The sequence below is a fragment of the Temnothorax americanus genome, unplaced genomic scaffold (genome assembly GCF_048541705.1).
Source record: "Temnothorax americanus isolate GAGA-0224 unplaced genomic scaffold, ASM4854170v1 Scaffold22, whole genome shotgun sequence".
In the NCBI taxonomy this organism is placed as follows: Eukaryota; Metazoa; Arthropoda; class Insecta; order Hymenoptera; family Formicidae; genus Temnothorax; species Temnothorax americanus.
Genome location: NW_027509360.1, coordinates 2,224,588 through 2,236,883, shown reverse-complemented (window position 1 = coordinate 2,236,883; position 12,296 = coordinate 2,224,588). Strand labels below are relative to the sequence as shown.

At 34.7% G+C, this 12,296-nt stretch overlaps 5 protein-coding genes across 8 annotated transcripts in view; 2 read left to right on the top strand and 3 right to left on the bottom strand.

The window, feature by feature from the left end:
- The window catches only part of LOC143898044 (uncharacterized), a 35,872-nt gene extending 35,602 nt beyond the window's left edge, over positions 1–270 (bottom strand). For all 3 annotated transcript variants that reach the window (XM_077407089.1, XM_077407091.1, XM_077407090.1), the window contains exon 1: positions 85–270. The gene's annotated coding sequence lies outside the window, so the exon portion shown is untranslated. The remainder of the gene's footprint in view (positions 1–84) is intronic.
- Positions 271–803: 533 nt separating this feature from the next.
- Positions 804–3,936, bottom strand: O-fut2 (O-fucosyltransferase 2). Its single transcript, XM_077407123.1, has 8 exons — positions 3,557–3,936; positions 3,002–3,138; positions 2,796–2,921; positions 2,058–2,325; positions 1,793–1,985; positions 1,548–1,725; positions 1,280–1,409; positions 804–1,109 (listed from the first exon to the last, which is right to left on the bottom strand). The coding sequence occupies exons 1-8, from the start codon at positions 3,697–3,699 to the stop codon at positions 959–961; spliced, it is 1,326 nt and encodes a 441-aa protein (XP_077263249.1). The 5' UTR covers positions 3,700–3,936; the 3' UTR covers positions 804–958.
- Positions 3,937–3,958: 22 nt separating this feature from the next.
- On the top strand, positions 3,959–8,609 carry LOC143898051 (activating signal cointegrator 1 complex subunit 2). The gene is made up of 14 exons (XM_077407100.1): positions 3,959–4,305; positions 4,397–4,474; positions 4,731–4,891; positions 4,970–5,354; positions 5,621–5,835; positions 6,065–6,250; positions 6,337–6,492; positions 6,583–6,676; positions 6,748–6,927; positions 7,062–7,184; positions 7,262–7,389; positions 7,466–7,667; positions 7,746–7,920; positions 8,355–8,609. Exons 1-14 carry the CDS (start codon positions 4,291–4,293, stop codon positions 8,492–8,494), a joined length of 2,238 nt encoding a protein of 745 aa, XP_077263226.1. The 5' UTR covers positions 3,959–4,290; the 3' UTR covers positions 8,495–8,609.
- Positions 8,522–10,044, bottom strand: LOC143898059 (bridging integrator 3). Its single transcript, XM_077407127.1, has 4 exons — positions 9,890–10,044; positions 9,692–9,799; positions 9,342–9,516; positions 8,522–9,253 (listed from the first exon to the last, which is right to left on the bottom strand). The coding sequence occupies exons 1-4, from the start codon at positions 9,895–9,897 to the stop codon at positions 8,747–8,749; spliced, it is 798 nt and encodes a 265-aa protein (XP_077263253.1). The 5' UTR covers positions 9,898–10,044; the 3' UTR covers positions 8,522–8,746.
- A 201-nt stretch (positions 10,045–10,245) lies between these two features.
- Positions 10,246–11,926, top strand: LOC143898058 (protein FRA10AC1 homolog). 2 transcript variants are annotated; one of them, XM_077407125.1, is made up of 5 exons: positions 10,246–10,379; positions 10,449–10,582; positions 10,885–11,066; positions 11,180–11,339; positions 11,436–11,926. In XM_077407125.1, exons 1-5 carry the CDS (start codon positions 10,273–10,275, stop codon positions 11,732–11,734), a joined length of 882 nt encoding a protein of 293 aa, XP_077263251.1. In that variant the 5' UTR covers positions 10,246–10,272; the 3' UTR covers positions 11,735–11,926. The 2 variants fall into 2 exon arrangements, with proteins under 2 accessions (XP_077263251.1, XP_077263252.1); XM_077407126.1 differs by lacking the exon at positions 10,449–10,582 and having other exon boundaries at positions 10,901–11,066.
- Positions 11,927–12,296: the final 370 nt, after the last annotated feature.

Here is a 12,296-nt window from a genome sequence, read left to right as displayed (position 1 = left end):
GCGACTTGGATTCTAATTCCCAATAAAATGTGTGTGTCAATCGATATCTCAAGTTTTAATTTCTCATGAATGCGTAATACATACCCCGGTGAGAATTGCGCGCACACCGAGCTGAGTTTCGGCGAAGGAGTTTAACTTGAAACGCATAGTCTATAACCTGGGGCCTGGGCGTGCAGAGGCCGGATCGACGCGGGAATCGCGATCTCGACGTGCAATATGTATGACGCGTTACCGCGAACGGTCGATATTTCGCGAGACACTCGCGATGATCTTCGTCCAGAATTAATTTCCAGACGAAGACACGAACACGAATACGGAGCGATATGAACATAGCTGCATGATCCTTCGCGGCGCGATTCGCGACGGATTTCGATTCGAGATTAGAGGGACGTGGCGATTCTCGAAGTCGTCGAGAAATGTAGCGCAAAAATCAATTCATGATAATTATTTATAAATATCTATATTAATATTATATGGTATAATTACATGTCAATTTTATACAATACGTGTATAATAATTACATATAATTTTATACAATATAATAATTGCGTATTATACAATACACAACTTTATATATAATACATCCCGTTATATTATATATCTGTTTATTAAAATAATTATTATGTTGGAATTGCGCTTAATTAAGTTAAAGTACATAATTTTCCGAGGTTGAAAACAATATTACGAAACAAAATAAAATATTGCAATATATGCATGTTTATATGCATAAACGCATAAACGCGCGTGCGAAAGGTTTTCTAATGTAGATTTAAATATAATATGGAATAAAATTTATATTTCGATTCCCTTAGGATAGAAAAATATTTGTAGAAAAAAACATATTGTAATTTGCTGTTACAATTTGTCAAATAAAATTAGAATTGACACAAGCAAAGGTATGAGTAGTAATCAAGAGAAAATTTACAAATTGAAGATTTTGATTTATTAAGGCAGACCGTTACCAAACGATCGACCAAAATCCATCTATTGTACAATCCTCATCAGTCTTACATAATTTATTGAATGTGGTTTTTAATGGAAAACCGATAATTTCCCGGTCTTCTTGTATTCTAAACGTAAATGTCGATTCATGAGTTCCTATGAAATATCTAATTAAAAAAAAAAAAAGGAAAAGTTACCTGAGATTCTTGTATTATAAGCTAAGTATCACAAGTTTATCACAGATATTTATTGCAGATAATTTATTAAACGAGTAGTTTGCACTCAACAACCTGTTTTTAATCAATCGGTATGAATAAATCGTCATAAATATTCTTACCTGGCATACGAACAAATTATTTGATCAATAATGGCGACCCCACCATCTTTGAATTTATTTATTACATAATCAGATGGCACATACTTCATGACTTTGTACTGAGGTAAATACGACTTAAGTTCTTCGAACTCTGAAAATCATTATTCAAGTGTTATTTAATTTTTCTTCATATATAGAACATTTTTTCAATTATAACTTGTACATTTAACACAGATTTGATAATTTATAGAATTTTCCAAAAGTCAAGTTTACATAAAGCTGTATATACCGTATTGCTCTGCATCTGTCGCAACAAATAATAAGGTTAGCCCAAGCCTATCCATTCTTTTTTGTAATTGTAGGGCAGTATCCATTATTGTCGGCACTGATTCCTTGTGAGCCCTAATAAAGTCGCGTCTCCTAAGATGAACCGCCAAATAAGGCCCGCCTCTTGCATTTCGCCGATTCTGAAATTAGAACTCAGATAAGATTTATCATTATCATTATAGTATAAAAGAATAATAATCAACATACCTTCTCTTTGGTCCAATCCGCTGGTCGTTCCGTATTATCGTTCACATTCGTGGAATTTAGAAAAATTTTCCTATATTTTTCCGCGATATCGTACAACTCGGAATTATAACGCATGCTGCGTCTAGCCCTCCAGTATTCTTTAGATCCGTATTCGTCGTGTAAAGCAATCTCCATGCGATCAAACATTATGGATCTGTGTAAAAGCAAAAAAGTGATAGTAAAATCCTTACATAAGCAGTATAGAAATACATTCAGAATATCTCACCTGTATTGCGTTGGCACGAGATTCTGAGAAAGGTCATGTGCCGTGCCATGAAACTTAAGACATTTCACATCCCGAACCGTGACATTATGATAGCCCCAGAATGGACCGATGTACAAATGTTGCTCCAATTCACGATATCGCGAAGAGCCACGGTCGCAGTCTACCAGTTCGTTCTTATCCTCGAATTTACCTGTCTTGAACATTTCTTCGTCATTTTGCAGAATGTACAGACGATCGAGTTGCACCTCTCTGTTCCCGCACGAGTACTCTAAAATCAAGCTGTTGTACAGTCAAATAAATCATTTATATCAAATCCTCATAATACCATTAATCAGAAAAAAGTTAATACACATTAATAAATGTATAATAGATTGAAACCCAATACAGAATTATTCTATAACTTAGAAAATCTGTATTAGAAAATAGAAGAAAAATATTATGTAGACACAAGTTAATCAGATTGTATCTTTCAAGTTATCGAAAGAAATAAGGCATAAACTTTAGAAAGTTATATTCTTCCTTCAATTTTTCACGAAGCAAAATACGCTTCGAGTATTTGCTAGTACCTCAAGCATTATATAATAATTCATTATAATTCAAGAGCTAAATCTTGAATAATCTAAGTTTATGTAACACTTTTTCTTGTTTTACATTCTGACTGTATTCTTTGAAAAAAACCTAAGCAAACGTTATGGGTTTAATATTCTTGCAGTTGTGAAGAAACATAAAGAAATGCACCTTCCATAAATGTGTACATCTCCATGACTGATATGTATCGTTGCAGACTAGCAATGTCAAAGAAAGTACCCCAGGACAGACGTTCCTGGGATCCTATATTTCTGCTTTGCCAATGGTACAGATTACCTAGAACAGAGATTGAAATAAATGCACAATCGTGTATAAGTTATAAATCTCATGAAATATATCTACAGTTCATATATTACCCCATGGTGGCAGAACCAATTGCCACTGGTATTGCTTATCCCTCTCAATTAGCCTTCTTAGAAAAACGGCGACACGGATATACACATCTCTCCTCAGATTGAAGCCTTCCGCAGGATTCACATCGTAAAGGATGTAACTGTAAAGAAAGCATATCGTAAATCCTCGCTCTGAAGCACGAAAATAAACAAATATCTACAATAACATATGACATATATAAAGTTGCATTTCTATAAATCTATATTTTATATAAGCCTCACAATGAAAGAAAATTATTTAAATATATATTTTTCAAATCTCATTGAGATACATCTCGACGTAATTTACAATAAATATATCTCAATATAAGATTAGAAAAATATAAATATATAAATAATTAATTACCAAGTTTGACTGAGATTTAAAAACATGGATTTAAAGCGTAAAATATACGGACAACGAAAAACTTTAATCAGTGTTTTCTATTTAGCGGTTGTATAATTCTTTTCCTTCGCAAGCAAAGGAATTCCGGTTTAAATTTTAACTTCCTCTGACGCGAGATCTCAATAATTCCTGACCGTATTCCTGTGAAGTGGCTCTGACCGGGACATCCTCTCGAATCCTCGGCGCACTCGTCGGGCGTCTCGCAAAATCCGGACTCGCTGCCACTCGCGACGCACGCAATCGAAATAACAATACACAAAATTTTCAAGACGGACATTTTTCACTCGCAAATCTCAGATCTGTTTTTTTAATAGTTGAATTAGCGTATATACACCTTCTCTCGACGTACTATTTACCTTTCCTCTTTTCTCTCCAATTTGCTCCAATTCCGTCTGTTCAAGTGTAGGAAGTACAATTCGTACAGTGCATATAGTGCAGTTATAAAGAATAGCTCTCGAGTCTCGAAATAATATCGAAATATCGATAAAAACGACAATAAACGATCGCGTGTTTCGAGCTTTCAGGAAGTATGTTGTACAATACTTACATGCGTATGCATCTGTGTGACGTATTCACAGATAACCGTGGATTTATGCAGGCCGGGATTACCCGGCTTTCCGTATAGTTTCTGTGCCGTGAATTTTTCGAGTAATACGCTACGGCACGCTACTCGACGGTCCACTCCAGTCAACTCCAGTGTGTAACGTTTTGCTCTGGGCTTGCCCGTCGTCTGCTTTTGTCACGCCCACGTTTTCCCCGTCGAGAGTCAAGATTTCTGTCCCAGTCCGGTTTTCCATTCTTCCCTCCGTCGAGCTGACAATCGGCGACACACGAAGATCTTGCGACAGACAATGCAACCCGTAAAATCATGAAGTTTTACGAGGTAATTGACACTCTCGTGTACTTGTAATCTGTGTTCTTTTTTTTGGGGGGGGGAGAAAACAAATTGAATGTTTTTTTTTTCTGTTAAGCAGAATCCGGATTGCGTGCCTCTTGAGGAACTGCAGCTGAATATCAAGAATGACGGGGTGGTTGTTGTGATAAATGCGTTGGTACGTTAATTTCTGTAACGTGGCATTGTAAAGATTCGTGTCCGTCAGAATTCATGGTTCCTGTTTCACTCTGATACCAACGACTGTGTATAAGGCCCAGTTCAACAGTGGCCAGTTATCTAACCTTTGAGTTAAAAAGAGACAGAGAGTGAGAGTTAACTACTAGTTAAGCTAACTGACCACTGTTGAACTGGGCCTAAATGAGCCAGATGTTTGATATTCAGGTTCCTGTGTATTGACGAATGTCGAATTTTAGAATGCCAAATGGGCGGACGAGCGTTACTTCCTACGTTACGAAGTGCCGGAGATGTACGATGAAGATGGGTCAGAAATTGTGGGCGCTAAGGATCGCTGGCTGGAGGTTGTGAATTACATCATCGAGGATCTAAATTGGTTACTGGACCTTCCGTTTTATCGGTACAACACGTCCCTTGATAGCTTTGACACTGTTAACGGCGTGTTAACAGTTACTACAAGCAGTTTTCCTTTATTTAGATTCTGGTCCAACATTGTATACAATGGCTCGATTATGGATACATTGGTATCTTTTTTACAAGAGGCCCCGCCTTTCTACACGTTAGAAAATTTTCCCGCCGAACCGAAGATGCTCGAGGCATTGGAAAATCTTCATCGTAACGTACTTGTCGTCTTTGCACGACTCTGCACGAATAAGAAGAGTCCGGGGGAATATATGAGCCGTCCGTTCCTTGGGAATTTGTTATACGACAATTATATATTTACAATACCAATTATATTTGATCTGTGTCAACTGTACGGTAGAGAAAATGCCAAAGTAGTGGAAAAAATTGTACATAGTGTATTTAGTCTACAGCCAATGTACAATGACGACCTTCAGAAATCTGTGCCGTGCCTTATAAAGGTATAATGTATACTGTTAGAACATTCTTTACAAAAAAAACATTAACTTTTTGTATCATATTTTGATCGTTGGTTGTATTCATGTAAGAAATATCCGTTATAAATATGAATTTAATAAATATAACTAATTGTTCAGAGTTAAATTTGCTTAAAAATGTGATTAGCAATCATTGTATGATCAAAAATTAAGTAAAAACTTGCAGATTATAAGGAAATTGTTATAATTTTGGTTTCAGTTGAGTTAATTAATCATTCTTGCTACCGTAGGCTCTCGAAAATGTTGAACGGAGATTCGAGGATTGTCCAAGTGATGCGACTGAAGCAGTAGCACTTTCAGAAAGAGGAAGCTCCATTGAGATAACGTTATATAATTTAGAGGATTTGATACTCTATGTTCTAGATGTATCATCGACTCTTACTGCGTTATTAAGAAGCTATTCTCCAGTAACTGCGACATTTCACACAGATGACTTCATAAACAAGTGAATAAACACTCTTTTACTATTGGCATTTAATTAATGTAACAGATTTTATAATACTTTGGCAACACATTGATGCTCAACTGTTGAGTATTAAACCAATTTGTTTAATACTTACAGTTTTTACTAAATCTAACTCTTATTTGTACACCTATACACTTTGTTCAAACTTGCAATATATTATTATGCGATATTTTTATATTGGTGCCACTATATTGTTTCTGTTTGCTAGGATAGTTTCATTATATGGAAGTACAATACCTGAGATGTATAAAAAGTTAGATAAGTTAGCATATAACGAGGAAAGTATGCCAAAGTACATTGAATTGAAGCATCGTCTCGATGTAACCAGAGTGGAAATATTAAACCTTTATCGAATTATTATCTATGAACCTATATTAAATATTCAGGAAAAGCTGTAAGTATGAAAAAGTACCACTTTATAAAAGTAATTATATGGATCATCCTGAGTAAAAGATTTATTTACTAACGTTACATCTGCAGAAACACAATAACGGAAGACGAGATAAGAAATTGCATAGACGAATATTTAAATTTACTAATGAATGCTATATCTGAAAAAGAATTCATTATAGATTATCATCAGTTTTACCCGATTGATGTTGATCTAGAAAATATGACCAAACTTTGTCCTGAAGTGTATCCTTTTTTTTTAAAGAAATTACAATATTGTAATTATACAAAGAGAGATTTTTAAATTTTAATTTCCTTTACGTATTTAATGATCAGTGATACAATAAAATGCGAGTATATATTACAATCATTGCACGCATCAATTGGAGATACTAAGACGTCAGCTAGTGCATCTCTCAATAATACTAATGTAAGTAACAATCTTGCAAATATATGCATAGGTTGTTTAAAAACTTTCCATCATTATGTACTACGTTATAGATGGCTGTTGCTGGATCTAGCGGTGTTCAAAGCAATCAACCAAAAAAACATTCCAACGATGTGAATTGCGTAAACAATAAGATGGACTTTGCTTCAGAAGATCCTTTCAACATAATGGCTCTCATCTCGGAAGTAAAAGAAGTTTTGTGCAATTTTGACTATGGTGAAGGTTTCATACAGGTAAGATATTTGTATATATTAAGTTTATTAATTTATAAATAGAAATAATGGACGAAAAACAAAAAATTAAATTTGCCAAATAAAGGATATATTAAATAGCATTTTTATAAATTTGTGCAATCTAAAACTTTCAGCTATGTTTAAAGCATTACAATTATAACGTTGAATCTGTGATAAATGCAGTTTTGGAGGATGATTTACCACGTAATTTGAAAGGATTTGATAAGACAATACCATATATACCACCGGATCCAATGGTAAGTGATAAAATAATTTTTGTGCTATATGACAAGCCAAAATAGCGAAAATTAATCTGCATTATGTATTATTTTAGGAAACGTCGGCTGCTGCGAAACCTGCTGTTGTAAATCTGGCCAGCAATTTTCAAGAATTAGATATTTCTTACAACACTGAATTTGACATTTTGACAGAGAACTTTGCAGAGTCGGAGACAAGGAAAAAGTAAGTCATTGAATTTGTACAAAATTACATGTTTTTTAACAGTCCTGTTATAATTAAATATATCTTTTTTTTCTAGGGAAGGTAGATACAGAAATGCAAATGAAATGCTGAATGACAAGTCTGAAATTAAAAAATCGTGGAATTTTTATGAAAAGTACAGCCTTGTCGTCGATGAATACGATGATGAATATGACGATACATATGATAGTAATGACATTCGTGGTAGCGCACCGGACGATTCCACAGAAATAGACGTTAGGCCTTTCACCACTCCGAGGGTTAGTTTAAATATTCTTTAGCTTTAATTTATAATTTTACGTGAATTTTGTTTTCTATGCAACAAATTTGTTACGCAGATATTTCAAACACGCGATAAAAATAATGCTAGCTCGGAGGATGACGATGAGAATGAAGAAGAGAAACCTGTGCAGAATAACGACCATTTCATACAAAATCCAGCGGAATTGCGCGCTAAAGCTGAACAGCGAAGACAATCCGCAAGAGATGGCAGAAATGCTCACGATGTAAACGGTAAATTGCAAATTTATTAAATTCCTTTAAAACCATTTACAGTTTTATAGTATAGATTAAAACATACGATAACAGATACAAAATAAAATACTTTAATTTTTATTCGACAAATGTACAAAATCGCTGTTTCAACTTATATATTATTTGTATTTACATATCATGTGCAATGAAATAGTGATCTATTACATTTCGGAATGGTATCTGCAATAACATTAATTATATAGTATATTTATAAAGTATACTTAATACTTTTTTAACTAGGTGCTTAACAAATAATCACTTTAATCGCGTTCACCTTTTGTTTGATTATTGATCTGTTTACTTGTTCACATGTTACCGATTGAAAAGCTTTAGTAACATTTGACAATTCAATGAAACTTGCATTCATTGAGTTATATTCAGATTTTAAATTGTAATCTTTTATTTTTTTAAAGGCAAGCCAAAAGATCAAAAGCAAGACAAGAACGGTCCGACTAATAATAGGAAGAAAAATATAAACAAAGCTTCACAAGGCAATCACAATCGGCGCATAGGTGCCCAGATTAAAAGGAACCGAGGAATGATTCCATCTTAAAGCGGCACATTTTTGCAAACGCAAAAGATTAGACGATGTACATACTGCCAAGCAATGAACATCTTTACTTTGTTATTTAATCATCCCACAGAAATAAACATTCTTATAATTTCTACTCCTCTGATTAATTATTCCGAACCAATAACTTTAACGAATAAAAACACATTTTTGTGAAAATGATTTTGTAAAAAAAAAACATGTTCTCTGTACGTTACTGTTTTAGAAATTTTTAGAGGAACGCGTTGTACTCGTTCAATGATCCTTTACTATAGTTAACGCTCTCAGTCTATTTAATTCAGTATTAATAATTCGCTGATGTTCCTCCTCAGGTATCATGCTCGATGTGAATTCAGAAGAACATTGAATAGGCATTAATTGCGTGTATAACTGTGTCGCGTGCCCGTAATAATTTAATTGTATCGTGATCACTGCGTGAATGCTCGGATTGATGTATTCCAATCTTTTCCCGAGAAACGTGGGTAATTCCGTGAGTAACTGAGCGTGTATAGTCTTTAACTCTTTAGCAGCTGCATCCTCCGCTCGTCGCTCTCTCTCCAGCTTCGCGATGTGGCTCGCAGTCCTGTCCTTTTTCTCTTGTAATTTTTTTACACGATTATACACGTATTTCCACGTAGCTACTAGTTCCTCACGCTTTGCTATCGCTGCAGCAATGGTGATAAATTCATTTCTTAACTTTTTTAGAGGTTCGATAAATGTCTTATGGCACAAGCTGCTGATTTCCTGAACGTTCTTTCCCACCTGACAGCGAGACAGTGTGATTAACGTGAATCATAGTATCCCGAGGGGAAATGTTAGCGTCATTACAGGTATAAACATGTTAACTTACTTGGGTAGCAACAGAATAGTACTCTTCCACTATTTTTCTACATTCATTATTATTCTGCGCTAGCCCGCAATTGATGAGATTTGTACTTAAACGTTGATCAGCTCTGTCTAGATTCGTCAGAGCTCCTATATATTTCTTCATCTCCTTGGTCAACTTTCTTATCGCGCTCTCAACACTTGGAAAGAAAACCGATATTGTAATACATTCAAATATATTTTTAAGTAACAAGTGCGATGCATAAAAATCTAGTTCAGAGAAAGACAGTCGAAAGCAATTGCACTTGACAAAAGTACAAAAGGTCGCACTGTACAAACTTTTTAATACAGAACAATTTTATCGAATGTACGTACTAGATGAGCTTTTGGACAACAACGTCCAATTCTTTATCTTCCGTATAAGACAAAAGTGGCGACGCAGAAGTTGGCCTCTGGGTCAAATAGTTCTTCTTCAAAGGATTCCTGCTCGTACAACATACATATCTCATGTAAGTTCGCGATCTGATAGACAGATATTGAAGCATCGACGCATTTTGAAAGTCAGTTACTTACCACGTCATATTCGATGTCGATCAACAAATGTTAGCATAACAATTGTTTACATCTATATGGATGATTCTAAAGTTCAGACGATAATTTTGCAGGATGCTGTTGCAGCTGTATGCAATCTTTATCCGTATCTCAGAATCATCGGGCGACTCGTGAACATTCATGCACGTATATCTTTGACGAAATTACGATAAATTGTTTGTATAATCAGAAAACAGCTGTAGCACCCACTTTTGTTTTAGGCGCAGAAAGTGCAGTAGACCCGCAACCGCAAGGCGCACTGGGTCACACCGAACACATCAGCGGACTGCGATCAGCTGAGCGATCAGAGGAGCCAGTTTACCACAGTTTACGTCGCGTGGAAGGTGAGAAGATTCGAGACGGCAATGTTTCCGGCGTACGCGCACTTGTCGGCTTACGACAGGCACAAGAAACTCGTGAACGACTACCTGACAGTCTACGGGAAGTCAGTATCGTCGTTCACACGAGACACGTATGTTGAATCTTTCGGTTTTACATTAGCGGATATTCGGTGGAAGCTAATTTTGTTATCGTCGGACAGGACCGTGACAAGTGATGTCTTGTCACTTGTTTGGCTCCTCGTTTCGATCGACTCCGCTTTCTGCAATTTTACTTTGTTTTCCTTGTTTTCTTCAACGGCTGAATGCACTGGTAGTATCCCCGGAGAATATTTCAGTAAAGTTTATCTTTATCTATTGTTATTTTGTATGTGTATATTATATATTATGTTGCATTATTTTGCATTAAAGTGTAAAAATATTATCGGATTCGTGAATGCTTTCTTCCCGAAAATTGTAACCTTTTTTAAGATTCTTATATTTTATAGTTATACTATATAGAAAATACGATGTGAACCGAAAAGCTAGAAGAGCTACTATACTTTTAAGAGGCGCATAATTTACGTCATTTCCTTGCGATGGATTTATCATTAATTAGTAGCATGAAAGTTATAATTTGATAAAATTTGTAATAAACAGCACTTGACGTTTCGAGGTCCCGAGACAAAACTGATTACGATGTCATCAGAGATAACCACAAGTTTCTCTGGGAGCAAGAGGACATTCCAGACACATGGGGTGCAAAATTAGCTAAGAAATACTATGACAAATTGTTCAAGGAGTACTGCATATGTGATCTTACGTATTACAAACATAATAAGGTACGAAATGTCCTTATTACATATTTATATCTCCGTATTGATTATATGGTGAATTGATTATAAAAATAATTATGAGTAAGTTGATTAACATTATTAGTTTGATATGTGCGTAGGTTGCTTTGAGATGGAGAACCGAGAAGGAAGTGATAGTTGGAAAAGGACAGTTCGAGTGTGGCAGTAAAACGTGCAAGGAGAAGGAGAATTTGCGTTCTTGGGAGCTTAATTTTGGCTATGTGGAACATGGCGAAAAGAAGAATGCACTAGTAAAATTAAGTATGTTTTATAATCAGTTTAAAGACGAGACAATTATACGTATGAGACTGCTCCGCGTAAGACAAATTAATATTTCTTTTTTCTTTTTACGTTAAGGACTTTGCCCGGAATGCTCGGTAAAACTCAATTATCGATCACAAAAGCGGGAGGTGAAAAGGGGAAAGTCTTTGAAGCGTTTGGACACGAATTCCGAAAGTAACAACGATGTGGCTACTGTATCCAGTACTTCAGAATCAGATAATAGAGCGGAGATAGATTCCAGATCGGCTGAAATACAAAGCAGTGAAAATACTGACACGAATGAGACGAATATCTGGAAAGAAAAACCAACTGAAGACGCGGAAAAGACAAGAGAGAAAGAATTTGAGGAATACTTGGCAGATTTGCTTATGTAAAAGCGATTAGTAATCATAATTTATTTTTCATTTGATGTTTTATTGTAAATAGATATTGAAGAAAATAGTATAATTTCTTATGTTCGATTTCTTGCAAGGATGCTAGAATGTATGACTGTTAGTACAGTCATATATATGTATAATAGTATTATTAAACAATAAAATTTTTATAATAAAATATTTCATATATCACAGATATTTTTCAATGAGATACCTTTTATGCATTTAAAAGAAATTTGAAATAAATGAGAGAGCGATACTTATTATAATTTAATAAAAATGGAATTATATTGTTATGTAACTTCTTAATAAACTTTAAACTTATAATGTTAGGCAATGTTTAATTTGTGTACCAAAAATTTATAAGAAATCAAGAATGCCTTAATTGCATGCACGTTGTGTCTAAATTTATTTATTTTTTTCGTCTCTTTTTTTATAGTGTAGAATTGTAGACAAAAAAAGGGAAATAATAAATTAAATTTGAATTTAGAATTGTATCGTTTGGAAGTTGTATTTATACCACTTCTTACTTAATTATATACTTTCCTGATAATTTAACGTT

What these genes read in the sequence shown, in the direction of transcription:
- O-fut2 (XM_077407123.1), bottom strand. Translation starts at nt 3,699, where the DNA reads ATGTCCGTCTTGAAAATTTTGTGTATTGTTATTTCGATTGCGTGCGTC. An exon ending in CGGATTGGACCAAAGAGAAG is followed by an intron (nt 1,726 to 1,792) that starts GTATGTTGATTA and finishes TTCTAATTTCAG; the next exon opens with AATCGGCGAAATGCAAGAGG. An exon ending in ATAATTTGTTCGTATGCCAG is followed by an intron (nt 1,110 to 1,279) that starts GTAAGAATATTT and finishes TTTTTTAATTAG; the next exon opens with ATATTTCATAGGAACTCATG.
- LOC143898051 (XM_077407100.1), top strand. An exon ending in ACCAAACTTTGTCCTGAAGT is followed by an intron (nt 6,493 to 6,582) that starts GTATCCTTTTTT and finishes TTTAATGATCAG; the next exon opens with TGATACAATAAAATGCGAGT. An exon ending in GGCCTTTCACCACTCCGAGG is followed by an intron (nt 7,668 to 7,745) that starts GTTAGTTTAAAT and finishes TTTGTTACGCAG; the next exon opens with ATATTTCAAACACGCGATAA.
- LOC143898059 (XM_077407127.1), bottom strand. An exon ending in GTTGTCCAAAAGCTCATCTA is followed by an intron (nt 9,517 to 9,691) that starts GTACGTACATTC and finishes TTTCTTTCCAAG; the next exon opens with TGTTGAGAGCGCGATAAGAA. An exon ending in ACTATTCTGTTGCTACCCAA is followed by an intron (nt 9,254 to 9,341) that starts GTAAGTTAACAT and finishes TCTCGCTGTCAG; the next exon opens with GTGGGAAAGAACGTTCAGGA.
- LOC143898058 (XM_077407125.1), top strand. Translation starts at nt 10,273, where the DNA reads ATGTTTCCGGCGTACGCGCACTTGTCGGCTTACGACAGGCACAAGAAA. An exon ending in TATCCCCGGAGAATATTTCA is followed by an intron (nt 10,583 to 10,884) that starts GTAAAGTTTATC and finishes TGTAATAAACAG; the next exon opens with CACTTGACGTTTCGAGGTCC. An exon ending in GAATGCACTAGTAAAATTAA is followed by an intron (nt 11,340 to 11,435) that starts GTATGTTTTATA and finishes TTTTACGTTAAG; the next exon opens with GACTTTGCCCGGAATGCTCG.